General features: G+C 29.4%; 1 protein-coding gene across 2 annotated transcripts in view; it reads left to right on the top strand.

The window, feature by feature from the left end:
• Nucleotides 1–1262: 1262 nt before the first annotated feature.
• The window catches only part of LOC143231781 (TP53-binding protein 1-like), a 28205-nt gene continuing 15426 nt past the window's right edge, over nucleotides 1263–14041 (top strand). The window contains exons 1-7 of one of the 2 annotated variants that reach the window (XM_076466426.1): nucleotides 1263–1413; nucleotides 2095–2315; nucleotides 3449–3880; nucleotides 4039–4232; nucleotides 7165–7241; nucleotides 11438–11513; nucleotides 13401–13601. In XM_076466426.1, the coding sequence (XP_076322541.1) occupies nucleotides 3455–3880; nucleotides 4039–4232; nucleotides 7165–7241; nucleotides 11438–11513; nucleotides 13401–13601 (974 nt within the window). In that variant the 5' untranslated portion in view covers nucleotides 1263–1413; nucleotides 2095–2315; nucleotides 3449–3454. Of the gene's footprint in view, nucleotides 1414–2094; nucleotides 2316–3426; nucleotides 3881–4038; nucleotides 4233–7164; nucleotides 7242–11437; nucleotides 11514–13400; nucleotides 13602–14041 lie in introns of both variants that reach the window. The other variant, XM_076466427.1, reaches the window with a different exon arrangement.

The following is a 14041-nucleotide window of genomic DNA, read 5'->3' as shown; positions in this document are numbered from 1 at the left end:
TTAAGATAATTATGGTCAACATTACAACATTCCCCTAATTACTGCTGGGAGTTTCTGAGAATTTTATCTGGAAAATGAGTGATCTTACCCGATTTTTGGTTAGGTTAGTTGGTTTGGTGTTTTATGGCACAAAGCAATTAGGCTATTTGTACCTTTTGGTCAGTATTTACATTGAATATCATAGCAGATAAAAAATACAAATTACTCAATACACTGTAACATCTGGACTGCCAGTAGTAAATTTAGATGTTACAGATCAAACTTGCGTGCTGTAAGGATAAGTTAGTCCTAATTCAATTATGCCATCGGTTTATCGCTACATTTTGCAAACTGTTGTCATGATAAATTTGGTATTGTTGGTTTTCTTTGATTTATTTTAGGCCTAAGGTATAATCCATAAATTATTTAAGTGAAAAAAAAAATACTGTATGTAATTATGCTTTTGAATTATTCAATTTCACATATTTAATTGTGTTAGCATTGTAAATAAAGTTTATAATAATTTATCACCTCATTTTTATTATCATTGGATTTACATTATGTATTAATTTTAATATTTTGCAGCTATAGTGAATGATAAGTAACTTTGAACTGTCCACCGTCTGTGTATTTAATAGTTTGTTCATTAGATGGCGCTACATTAGAGTACCAAATATGATGGAAAACAAGGCACTAGAGCTTTTCAGTGTCTTAATAATTGCTTACTTTTGTGTTTCTTAATTTAAAGCAGTTGATTATGTATCATATTTATCTTCCATAACTTCTGTAACTTTACGAGCTAAATCATGGAAGACTTGTAACCTAATGTCATTTCAACCTCGTATTTTTGTGGTTGGGCTTATATGGAATCATAATTTTCAGTGGAAGAGAGCTGATAAATCATGTATAATATCTTCTGAGATTGAGATTTCTTTTAGTCTTTTAAAAGTGTATGCTAACTTATGGGGTATTCACTTTCTAGTGTTATGAAGATACTAGATATTTGTTAAGTCTTTCGGATGAATAATATACATCAAGAAGTGACATAAGAGTGCCAAGAAACTCAGCCACATGGAAGGCTGTGACCTTGGTCTGTCTATTTCTCTTAGTTAGAATATACTTGGAATTCCAGGGATTTGGAGCGGAACTGGAAGCAGGAAGACCTAATACAATTTTTATCAGTACAACTTGGCCAGCCTATTAACTAACAGCTAAGAACCTGTGTATGAAAGTCTGTTTGCCTGTACATATCTCATTAAGTTAGCTGTACATGTTTATTTTATCACACTAATTGGGCCCTATTGACCCCTAGCTTCCTATTTTTGTTTCCAGAACACTGAGTTCATTAAAATGTTTTCAATCAGTACCACCTCCTGTCTGAGGTTGAAGGTTTACTGTAGCTTTTTAGCCACAAAAGATTTCCCAACATAACTGGTAAGCTCATTTCAGATAAGTAATTAAGTACCATAAGGAACCCATACAAACTATCTTATGTTGAAGTGATTGTTTTATAATATAAAGTGATATGTAAATATTTTAGTACTGCAACAAAGTATATGTTTGTGCTATAAGATGAAGTCTGCTTACTGGGGAAGTATTTCTAAAGTTTAATATATTTTTCTTTAACAATTGTTCTACTGGCATAAAAATAAAACAAAGAATTAATTGTTTCAAGGGTATTGTTTTTTTAGCATGAATTAAATTGTTTTAGAGCTAGGTTTAAAAAATTAATTGTTATTGAAAATTTTTAATCTGATTTAATACTTGATCATTTATGTTATAAATAATATAAAATGTTACTTCATTACTAGCATTAAATTATCTTAAACCATTATTACATATTCAAGAATGAAATAGTATAAATAAAATTTAATTAATATCTTTTACAACATAATATTATAGATGTGTGTATTTTTTATGTAAAAATTAGTATAACTAATAGCACCTCTCCGTAAATTATTGAAACTGTGAAATTTAATTACAGTTGTGAGAAAGTATAACTCTGTGATTACATAGAGGATTGTTCAGTTTATTGAGCAGTGCTCATTTACCAAACAAATGGAAGGTATTTCTAAACATTGAGGTCAAGAAATAATTATGGTTTTTGGTTTTTAGTTTCACAGGTACTGTTATACTTTCTGGACAGATATGGCTGAGAAAATGTAGAATGAAATATGAGTGGCTAAACAGTCTGTGTTAGAATTACCTCTGGAACCAGGAAGTGTAATCTTAGAATCATAATTTGAAAAGAAGTGCACAGTATTTATTGAAATACAACAACAGAAACCTGTAATACTGAAGGAAAGAGAAACTGTAGTGCCTGCATGTGTTAAATAGTAAGGTTTTTATTAAACCTTTATAAAAATTACATGTGTTCTCTACAATCATCACAAAGAATTATTAGTTTCAGTTTTCTTGATATGTTATTTAAAATGTGTATTTTTTGAATGCTTTAAAAACATACATATTTTAATTTTTCATTATTTTATCTATTTGGAATAAATTTATGGGTTAAATGTTGAGCAGTGTTGTTAATTGAAGTTTGAAATTATTTTCAATGACATAAAGGTAATTAGTTTTGAATTAAGTGGTATGTATTTACCTTTTGAAGATTAAAACTATTAACGTATGGATCTAACAAATTCTTATCATATAACGGTTAAAAGTAAAGAAAAAAACAGTTATTTCCTTTGTGAACAAAGATAAATAAATTATCAGTAATACATTTCAATGTTTTAGTAAAATATGTAGTGCAAACTATCAGGTTTGTAAGGGTGTATTTTTTGTTACTTTTGGGTTGTTATTTTCCATCACAGTGAAAACGTGAAGTAGAATTGATTGTTAGAAGTAAAATTAGATACTGTTCCATAAGACAATTTTAACTTTATTTTGTCACTCATAAAATATAATGTACATTAATTTTATTTTTAGACTTGTATAGTTAAAGATTGTATTGTTATCTTGGATTTCTATATCTTTATATTTCTACATTTTGGAAACTATAAATGGACTTTCAGAGTGGACATTGTATTTGATTAAAGCCAATTTGCAAAGCTTTGTTACAGGTTGTGATCCCATGCTAAAAAGGAGTTTCTAATTTCATAGTGTAATTGTATAAACTCTTACTGTAGTAACAAAACTGCATGCAAACATAAAAAAACATGAATAGACTGAGGTAGAGCACTTGTGTGTTTATTATTGTAACTTTTAAGTATTTTTAGAAGAAATTGAAATTACACTTTACATGTATGTATTATTCTAATATAGAAGATAGTATATTATGTTTTCAGAAGAAATAACAAAATCAAATTTGTTTTTTAATAGCTAAATATTTTAGGTAAATAATTTTCATAGAAAAAAATCACATTTGTTTTTTAAAGCCAATAATTTTAGGTAAATTATTTTCATATGTTGACTGTATTAATATTATTTCTTTGAACATTATAGAACTACATTGCTATTGTTTCAGGAGAAGATGAAGTCTGCCATTTCTTTCCATATTTCATCATCCAGCAACTGTTCGGGAACACCACCTGATAGAACATTACATGAAACAGATCTTACACAGACTGAAAATATCAGTAATTGTAGTATTTGGGATAATGAAGACTCAAGTGCTCCAGATAGTCACTATTTTACTTCATTACCTTCTTTTCATGCATTAGTACCAGGTCTGTCTGTCAGTCATATATTTGTACCACCATCTGAGAAACATATGCAGGTTTCATATGGTTCAACTGATAAGCTCAGGCCAGATGAATCATCATTTCCAGTCATTCTTTGCAACCAGAAAGTTAACAGAGAGGATCTAACCAACTTTAATGAAAGCATTAAACTGCCTCAAGTGTTAGCTGTAGAAACTAATTGTTTGGAAACTATATACAATCGTAAAGAGACACGTGTAAGTTCTAATTGAAATGGCTTGCATGTTCATACTGTATTAATTTATCTGCTTATTACAACTCATTTTTCACATGTCAACAATATGTAATTTAAAATACTTATGAATTTTTAAATGTACCTCTTAAGAGTCAGTTAAATTACGTGTTTCTTTTTCAGGAGGATAAATCACCTGGTTTCTCTTCTGCTTGTAATCTGAAAACGTGTCAGTGTGTTTTTTGTCAACGAGACAATGGGCTCTTCACCAGTTATTTCCAGTATGACAAGAAGGAACAACAGTATTCCGAGAAAACCTGCTGTATTAATGAAGTAACAGTCAGCTCCAATAGCAATAAAAGAACCTACAGCTCATGGTAAGTGAATGCATATAAAAAAATTTCACTTTTAAGGTTTATTTTCTATAATTTCTTTTTTATATTACATGAATTACCTTCAGTTCTTATGTAGCTCACATACAAGTTATCAAACGTTTGTAAGCCTTAAATATTAGGTGAATATGTTAAAAAAGTTTAGAAAGGATTGTGAACAGTAATGGTTTGTTTGTATTACTCTTAAGGATTGTGAACAGTAATGTTTGTATTACTCTTAAGGATCATGAACAGTAATGGTTTGTTTGTATTACTCTTAAGGATTGTGAACAGTATTGTTTGTATTACTCTTAAGGATCATGAACAGTAATGGTTTGTTTGTATTACTCTTAAGGATTGTGAACAGTAATGGTTTGTTTGTATTACTCTTAAGGATCATGAACAGTAATGGTTTGTTTGTATTACTCTTAAGGATTGTGAACAGTAATGGTTTGTTTGTATTACTCTTAAGGATTGTGAACAGTAATGGTTTGTTTGTATTACTCTTAAGGATCATGAACAGTAATGGTTTGTTTGTATTACTCTTAAGGATTGTGAACAGTAATGGTTTGTTTGTATTACTCTTAAGGATCATGAACAGTAATGGTTTGTTTGTATTACTCTTAAGGATCATGAACAGTAATGGTTTGTTTGTATTACTCTTAAGGATTGTGAACAGTAATGGTTTGTTTGTATTACTCTTAAGGATTGTGAACAGTAATGGTTTGTTTGTATTACTCTTAAGGATCGTGAACAGTAATGGTTTGTTTGTATTACTCTTAAGGATTGTGAACAGTAATGGTTTGTTTGTATTACTCTTAAGGATCGTGAACAGTAATGGTTTGTTTGAATTACTCTTAAGGATCGTGAACAGTAATGGTTTGTTTGTATTACTCTTAAGGATCGTGAACAGTAATGGTTTGTTTGTATTACTCTTAAGGATCGTGAACAGTAATGGTTTGTTTGTATTACTCTTAAGGATCGTGAACAGTAATGGTTTGTTTGTATTACTCTTAAGGATCGTGAACAGTAATGGTTTGTTTGAATTACTCTTAAGGATTGTGAACAGTAATGGTTTGTTTGTATTACTCTTAAGGATCGTGAACAGTAATGGTTTGTTTGTATTACTCTTAAGGATCGTGAACAGTAATGGTTTGTTTGTATTACTCTTAAGGATTGTGAACAGTAATGGTTTGTTTGTATTACTCTTAAGGATCGTGAACAGTAATGGTTTGTTTGTATTACTCTTAAGGATTGTGAACAGTAATGGTTTGTTTGTATTACTCTTAAGGATTGTGAACAGTAATGGTTTGTTTGTATTACTCTTAAGGATCGTGAACAGTAATGGTTTGTTTGTATTACTCTTAAGGATCGTGAACAGTAATGGTTTGTTTGTATTACTCTTAAGGATCGTGAACAGTAATGGTTTGTTTGTATTACTCTTAAGGATCGTGAACAGTAATTGTTTGTATTACTTTTAAGGATCATGAACAGTAATGGTTTGTTTGTATTTCTCTTAAGGATTGTGAACAGTAATGGTTTGTTTGTATTACTCTTAAGGATCGTGAACAGTAATGGTTTGTTTGTATTACTCTTAAGGATTGTGAACAGTAATGGTTTGTTTGTATTACTCTTAAGGATTGTGAACAGTAATGGTTTGTTTGTATTACTCTTAAGGATTGTAAACAGTAATGGTTTGTTTGTATTACTCTGAACTTAAATTATTTGCTGTGTACAAAATAGACAAAACAATGGTTTTTACATATAATTTTGTAGAGAGATTAAGTTTATTCTATTTTCTATCAGTTAATAGTAAATAATGTTTTTTATGAACTAGAATTTTTTAAAAGTACTTGTTAAAACATTTTAAAAGTCAGATTATGTTTACACATAAACATATGAAGATTACTGTTGATTTCAGGTAGTTTTCAATCTTTTATTAAATATTATTAGTGCTTGAAAAATGAGAAACTCAAATATGTGTACTTTTCTGTAAAGGAATTACACACTCGTAAATTTTATAATGACTTGTACTAGAAACATAAAAATGTTTTATTAAACATTGCTAGATAAAACAATGAACAGAAATAAGGAGCAATGTTATTTTTGATATGTACTTCCAGTCAAACCTGGAATAGTTAATGTAAATATAGAATACACAGGTTTCTAAATATTATGGCTTAAACTCCAAACACAGTATAAACCAATTCTTTATAAGTCATGGTGCACTTAATTGCATTAGATTTCAGTATTTCAGTTTAAATAACCAATAAAGGTAGAATACTACATATATTTTTAATGTGTTTGATCAGAAAATCTTCAAAACAAGATAACCCTGTGTGTTATAGCTGGCTAACCATTACAAAAACAAATAATATATGTCAAATGTACCTCTGTGGTTTTCTATAATTTGAAGATACATTGTATTTAATCATATACTGTTGTTATCTGTAACTTTAGTTTGTGGAATTTTGTCCATGCTTTTCAGATATTAAGAACAAGATATTATTATTTTTTGGTTGTTTTTTTTATTTCTTTCAATTTATATGTAAATTTTAATAATGTGAAAGAGATATGAACTGCTAAGCCTAAAAAGTGTGTTTTCTGTACAGAGCACTTAATCATAATTCAGCCATATAGGTGTTTTGAAAATAAAATTAATAAAGACTGTTTATCTTATTTATTCAACAACAACTTTTGTAATTTGATTAATTATTGTAAAATTAATCAGCAGGAATTAATTATGTTTGCATTGTTTGAAAACTCAAATAATGTAAGTTTTAAAAGTTAAATAGTTTGTAATTTACATGTAATTCATAAGAATTGCAGTGAATATTTTCAAATTTTCTTATGTCAATAAATCGATGATACACATAATTATAAAAGCAGAATTACCATGGTAATACACTAACCCACAAAAATCTTTGTTTCTTTATAGCACAGATTACTGTAAGGAAACAAATCATGAAACTGTGAAACAAGGGATAAATGTATATAAATATCCCATTTCTTCTGGTGAGTCCACTTAGAATGTTTTTTGTTTAAGTATCAAGATTTCATTATAGTTATTTTCTCACCCATAAATGTAATTTCTTCATTCATTCATTGTTTATGTGTAGTATTTATGTCTCAGAATAATATTTTTATTAATTACCATCATCCATGGATCATATGTCATTACAGTACAGACAGGTATGTGTATCACTTTCATACTGTTCTCTATCATTTTTTAAAATTTAAATATAACTTTATGTATTGTATACTTTCTCTGTAAGTGGAAACTTTTAATTTAGTATTTATTAAAATGACATACAAGTTTGTTAAATAATCTTGAATTACATATTAAAAGAATCAAAGATTATATCACATGTATAACACAGCTCTGTGATGTAGATTCACATCACACATATTTTAATGTGCATTTGATTACAATTAATCAAATTACAATTAGTCTAACCCAGAATATCTTTACATGATTTTGTACATTGAAGATGTTAAACTTTGGTATCATTTGTTTAATTTGTATGACATATTTATTATACTACAAAAACTATCATTTTTTTTATCCATGCTCAGTAGAAAATGTTAATTCATTCTTTATCCAATGATATCGATAAAACTGAATTTTTACAAAGAAGAAAAATATTTTTTATTGTAATCATAAACTGTAAAGTTAATTATAAAATGTCTTTTTTAAAGTTGCCCAGCACGGCCAGGTGGGTTAAGATGTTCGACTTGTAATCTGAGGGTCGCGGGTTTGAATCCCTGTCACACCAAACATGCTTGCCCTTTCAGCCATGAGGGCATTATAATGTGATGGTCAATCCAACTATTCATTGGTAAAAGAGTAGTCCAGGAGTTGGTGGTGGGTGGTGATGACTAGCTGCCTTCCCTCTGCTAAATTAAGGATGGCTAGTGCAGATAGCCCTCTTGTAGCTTTGTGTGAAGTTCAAAAAACAAATAAAACGGAACTTTTCAAAGTCTTTGTGCTTATATTTTTAAAACAAATAAAATTTACCTTTATGGTTTGTTTTTTTTAGCCATTTGTTTTGGGCTATATGAACACTGCAATAACTTTTATAAATGGGAACTGTTTTTATGAACATCTTTCATTTATAGTCTGTGAGAAAATAAAATGTTGTAGTCCCTTATAGACAACATTGTTTTTGTTTAGTTTCTATGAGAATAATTTTAGTTAAATCGCAGAGATTATTATCAATTTCCAGTTATGAGTATTCTATCAGCTGATTCTAGTTACGGAAAACTACTGAACAGCTCTCCTGAATGTTACATTAATAAAGAATATAGAATGACATCAGGAGTTATACTTTTAAGTGGGCTGTAGGACTACAATTTTAGGAAAAATGCTATGAATCATTAACGTAAATTTTACAAGGAGAAAAACGAATTTATATGAATAAACAGTGAATGGAAAATCTTGCTTAGGGTGAAAGTTTAACAGCTGGTTACATGTGTCCTCTTACACTTGTCATTTCATTTTCCACTAAAAGGTGTATAGTAGTTTTATACATGTTGTATAAATACCCCAAAATATTTATTTTCATTAGCCAAAGTCTGTCTTACAGCTTTATGGCAGCATATTTTACTTATACATGTATATAGCAGTTACATCTATATAAATATAATACTGCCTTTTGTATGTCCAAGTAACTACTTCACAAGCTGTAGATGGATCTTTAACAAAATTAATATGAAGGTTCATTAGATCCAAACAAGGGTACATACAAGTTATTAGTTTTGCATTTTGCAGTATGATGGGTGTTTTTTCATTTTTTATTATTATCTCATTTCATATGGATAGACTTTCACCAAATATGGTATGAAGTATATGGGAAAATACATATAAATTTTTCATGTTGTGGCTTGCAGTTTTGATGGATCTTTACCAAATTTGGATGAAGGCTTGTTGGTCCATGGGGAGATACATACATATTTTCACTTATGCATTTTGTTATTCTAATGGACATTTTTGTCACTATTCCCCCTTGATCAACGTTCACCAAATTTGGTATGGTTTGTTGGCTCCATGCAGAGATACAAACAAACTTGTGGTTTCACATTACATGTTTTGCAGTTTCTAAGTGCAATTTTTACAGTTACAAGTGGGGGAAGTAGCATTTCATGTTCTAAGATAACTTTTATTAATCATGAATTTACATAACTTTCATCCAGGGTACAGATACTCCAACTAGTTGTTAATAAAGCTACATTAATTGGTGTAAACACAAATATTAGACTGGTTTTAATGAAAATTATGCTCTTTATTCAGACAGTTATAAAATACAAAAGAAATGCTAAGAAAATGAAAATAAATACAATCAGATTAACATAACTAGCAACAACATTATGACTTGTCATCTTGTTTCAAACTTCCTCAAAGTAACACTTGAGTATTAAGTCAAGATGATTTTGGGAAATGGTTTTGATATTTTTTTTGCAACTACTGATAAAGAGATATTTCCTAGTCAGATTGGATGTGAACATATATATTCTGCAATTTTCACATATATTTATGCAAACTTGAAAATATGAAACTGTTATAACTTATCCAGGATTAAAATAAGAGAACTCTACTAATGAGATGGGTGCAAAGTTACTGGAAGTGAAGAGAAACTTTAATAAATGTAACCTATATTTTTCTCACAGTATCAGGGTACATTCAAATTAAGCTGATATTTCAAGTCACAGCCTTTCAGAAGAGATTGTGTGGACCGATAAACCACAAATGTAGTTTTACAATACTTAAACATTAATTATGAATGTTGTTAAATCAATTTTAACATATTTGTATTTTAAGTATTAATGGCTGATTAAAGAAGAAAACACAAATAATTGTGTATTTAAAGATATAGTATTCTAAAAAGTTCAGTAAAAATCAAAGAAACTTCTATATTTGAATAGTTTTTATAGTTAAAAAAATCAAAATACAAGATTTAAAGATCTAAAAATCTCATCCAAGGTGAGTACTACAGTGTGTCCGGTTTTGTAATCATATTTTATTCAGTCTATTTCAAGCCAGCAACTGATAGCGGTGTTTAGAAACAAAATAAGAAGAATCCAAGCCTGTATTGATGCCAACGGAGGTCACTCTCAACATTGTTTATAAATGTTGTTCATATTTACCTCCTGTATTCTATATTGAAACATGTCTGTTATTAAATATATAAGTGCATAGTGACTTTCTGAACACCCTATATTTAAAAAAAAGACATACATACTTTAAAAGCATGGTTAATAAATTTCAATTAGTTCTCAGCATTATATTTCTCCATGTGAGACACATGTTTTGATGAAAATGTTTGTGCATGCAGTGGTTTTTATTTGTTATTGAAGAATGACATTTTCTTGTGATTGCATCATTCAGTTATAACTAAACTTGTGTCTCTTTCAATAAATGATCTGTTAACTATAGCTGTCAAATGTTTTAAATCAGTTGAAGTCACTATTACCATGTAAATGCTATAGAATTTACATAATTTTTCATGTATGTTACTCTAAATCATTCAAGAAGAATCATTACATTGTGCTAATAGATTACATTGGTAATTTTCTAGTAGTCCATACATTTTTGTTTGATTAAATATGTGTGTATAGGCTTGCTCTGTAAAATGTATCCTGCTAGTACAGTGGTAAGTCTCCAGATTTACAATGCTAAAATCAGGGCTTTGATTCCCTTCGGTGGGCTCAGCAGATAGCCCGATGTGGCTTTGCTACAATAAAACACATACTTCTGTAAAATATGAACACTGTTACTACTGTGGTGTATGGTTGGAATTTATGAGCTTTTCACAGTCAATGAATGTTATACAAATAATACAAAGACACTACTTATAAAAGGTGTATTACATTGTAATCTAAACATTTTCTTTGTCATGAAAAAAGTTATACAGTGTTGCATTCATTAGATTTGCTCTCTAGTTTTATTTAAAATCTGTACACATAAATGATTGAAATCATATTTTTATTTAACAAAGATTAGGGTATGTCGACTGGATGTGTTACAGTAGAGGTGAGATATTTAGTGAAGGATTTGTAGAATTAATGAAAAATATACTTTTCTACAGATTTATTTTAAATAACAGTTGAACTATTTGAGTAATTTGTTACAGGATCCTCAACCTTAATTTTATGTACAATAAAACAGTTGTAATACAAGTCTTAAATTTAACAAAATGTTTTTAATTTCTTAGGGATCAATGTTATGATCAAATGGCATGATGGCTATTTCTATCCTGGCAGAGTTTTAGATCAAAGTATAGATGGACGGTTAGTCTATTTATTTCAATTTACAAATAAACTTTATTATTTTTATTACTTAAAATATAAAGACAATCTTAATTAATTGTTATTAATAAACTAACATGCATGTATTGTGTGATATTTGTTTCATGGTAATAAATGTTCTTGCTTTTTAAATGTTTAAGTCACTGGTTTGAGATTAGTAATTTATAACTAGTTTTAAAATATTATGAAATAATAAGAATATAGTTTTATTTTAGTAATAATAACATAAGGTTTTATGTATCCAAGAGGTATAAGGAATTAATAAACAACAAGTAAAGTTCTGTTAAATCAATATTCACACTGTTAGCATACTAGTGTTCGTAAGTTTTGAAAATCTACTAATTTGTGTTGGATATCACTTCGTTTTCAACATCTCTCAGCTCATGCATACACATCAGTGTGACCATCTTCTGTAATCTGTTTTCTGTTTGGCCATTCTTTGTAATCTGTTTTCTGTTTGGCCATCTTTTGTAATCTGTTTTCTGTTTGGCCATCTTTTATTATCTGTTTTCTGTTTGGCCATCTTCTGTAATCTGTTTTCTGTTTGGCCCTCTTTTATAATTTGTTTCCTGTTTGGCCATCTTCTGTAATATGTTTTCTGTTTGACCATCTTCTGTAATCTGTTCTCTGTTTGGCCATCTTTTATAATCTGTTTTCTGTTTGGCCATTTTTTATAATCTGTTTTCTGTTTGGCCATCTTCTGTAATCTGTTTTCTGTTTGGCCGTCTTCTGTAATGTGTTTTTTGTTTTCTCTTTGTAATGTGTTTTCTGTTTGGCCATCTTCTGTAATATGTTTTCTGTTTGACCATCTTCTGTAATCTGTTTTCTGTTTGGCCGTCTTCTGTAATGTGTTTTCTGTTTGACCATCTTCTGTAATCTGTTCTCTGTTTGGCCATTTTTTATAATCTGTTTTCTGTTTGGCCGTCTTCTGTAATCTTCTGTAATTTGTGCCATCTTCTTTTGTTTTCTGTTTGGCCGTCTTCTGTAATGTGTTTTCTGTTTGACCATCTTCTGTAATCTGTTCTCTGTTTGGCCATTTTTTATAATCTGTTTTCTGTTTGGCCATCTTCTGTAATGTGTTTTCTGTTTGACCATCTTCTGTAATCTGTTCTCTGTTTGGCCATTTTTTATAATCTGTTTTCTGTTTGGCCGTCTTCTGTAATCTGTTTTCTGTTTGGCCCTCTTTTATAATTTGTTTCCTGTTTGGCCATCTTCTGTAATGTGTTTTCTGTTTGACCATCTTCTGTAATCTGTTCTCTGTTTGGCCATCTTTTATAATCTGTTTTCTGTTTGGCCATCTTCTGTAATCTGTTCTCTGTTTGGCCATCTTTTATAATCTGTTTTCTGTTTGGCCGTCTTCTGTAATGTGTTTTCTGTTTGGCCGGCCGTCTTCTGTAATGTGTTTTTTGTTTGGCCGTCTTCTGTAATGTGTTTTCTGTTTGACCATCTTCTGTAATCTGTTCTCTGTTTGGCCATCTTTTATAATCTGTTTTCTGTTTGGCCGTCTTCTGTAATGTGTTTTCTGTTTGGCCATATTCTGTAATCTGTTTTTTTGGGTTTTTTTACTTTGCAGTCATTGTGATTTCTTTAGTCTGATCATAGAAATATTTTAAGAAATTTGTAAATATTTTAACAAGTAGTAGATATACAATTTTAATAAGATGTTTACATTATTTATATATATTACATATCTTCCATCATATATCGTATGATACATTTTACAATTTATATATCACGAAAAAATAACTTTTCAAACATTTAAAGACATCTCTAGTGGTAAAGTAACAACACACTAAAGTATTTTAAGTTAATAAATGCACACTAATTTTCTCGTAAGCAGTATAACTTAATAATATATTTTTCTTTCAGTTGGCTGGTGAAGTTTCATGATGGTGATATGAGGGTACTATATGAAAATCAGCTTTTAGCTCTTTCTGTACTACCAAAAGGACAGACTGTGTTTACTCTCGCAAAAGATGGATATGCTGACCAGGGAGTGATTTACAGTTACCTCAGAGATGGCAGTAATGTTGATTATATAATTAAACAAGAGGATAAAACATTCCAGAGGTACCTATATGTAGTGAACATGTCTTTTCATGGATATAATTGTTTGATAAAGGCTATATTTAATATTTAAATACAGTATTATTGTTTTCTTTCGTATGTGCAAGTAATAAGTTTAGTGGTTACTGGATTTAATGATATGTTGCTCAAAACATAAGAACTCAAGTGTAGCATGTCTCAGGCAAAACTTATTTACACTGAGTTGATATATTAATAGTAAAAGCAGATCAGCATACCATTTACCTCTCAGTATCACTAAACCACTATACTGAGACATTAACTGTTAAACAGTTTTCATACTGTTCATTTCTGGTAGAGTTCACATGTTGCATTTATTGAGCAATTTCATAAAATTCACTTGCAAGAAACTGATTAAAAAAATTATGCGGAACCATTTATTCTCTACATAAAATACATAAGGGGATCTCAGTGGATATACTAGC

This window comes from Tachypleus tridentatus, chromosome 11 (assembly GCF_004210375.1).
Source record: "Tachypleus tridentatus isolate NWPU-2018 chromosome 11, ASM421037v1, whole genome shotgun sequence".
Classification (NCBI taxonomy): Eukaryota; Metazoa; Arthropoda; class Merostomata; order Xiphosura; family Limulidae; genus Tachypleus; species Tachypleus tridentatus.
Note: the sequence above shows the minus strand (reverse complement) of the source record. Positions and strands in the feature narration are given on the sequence as shown.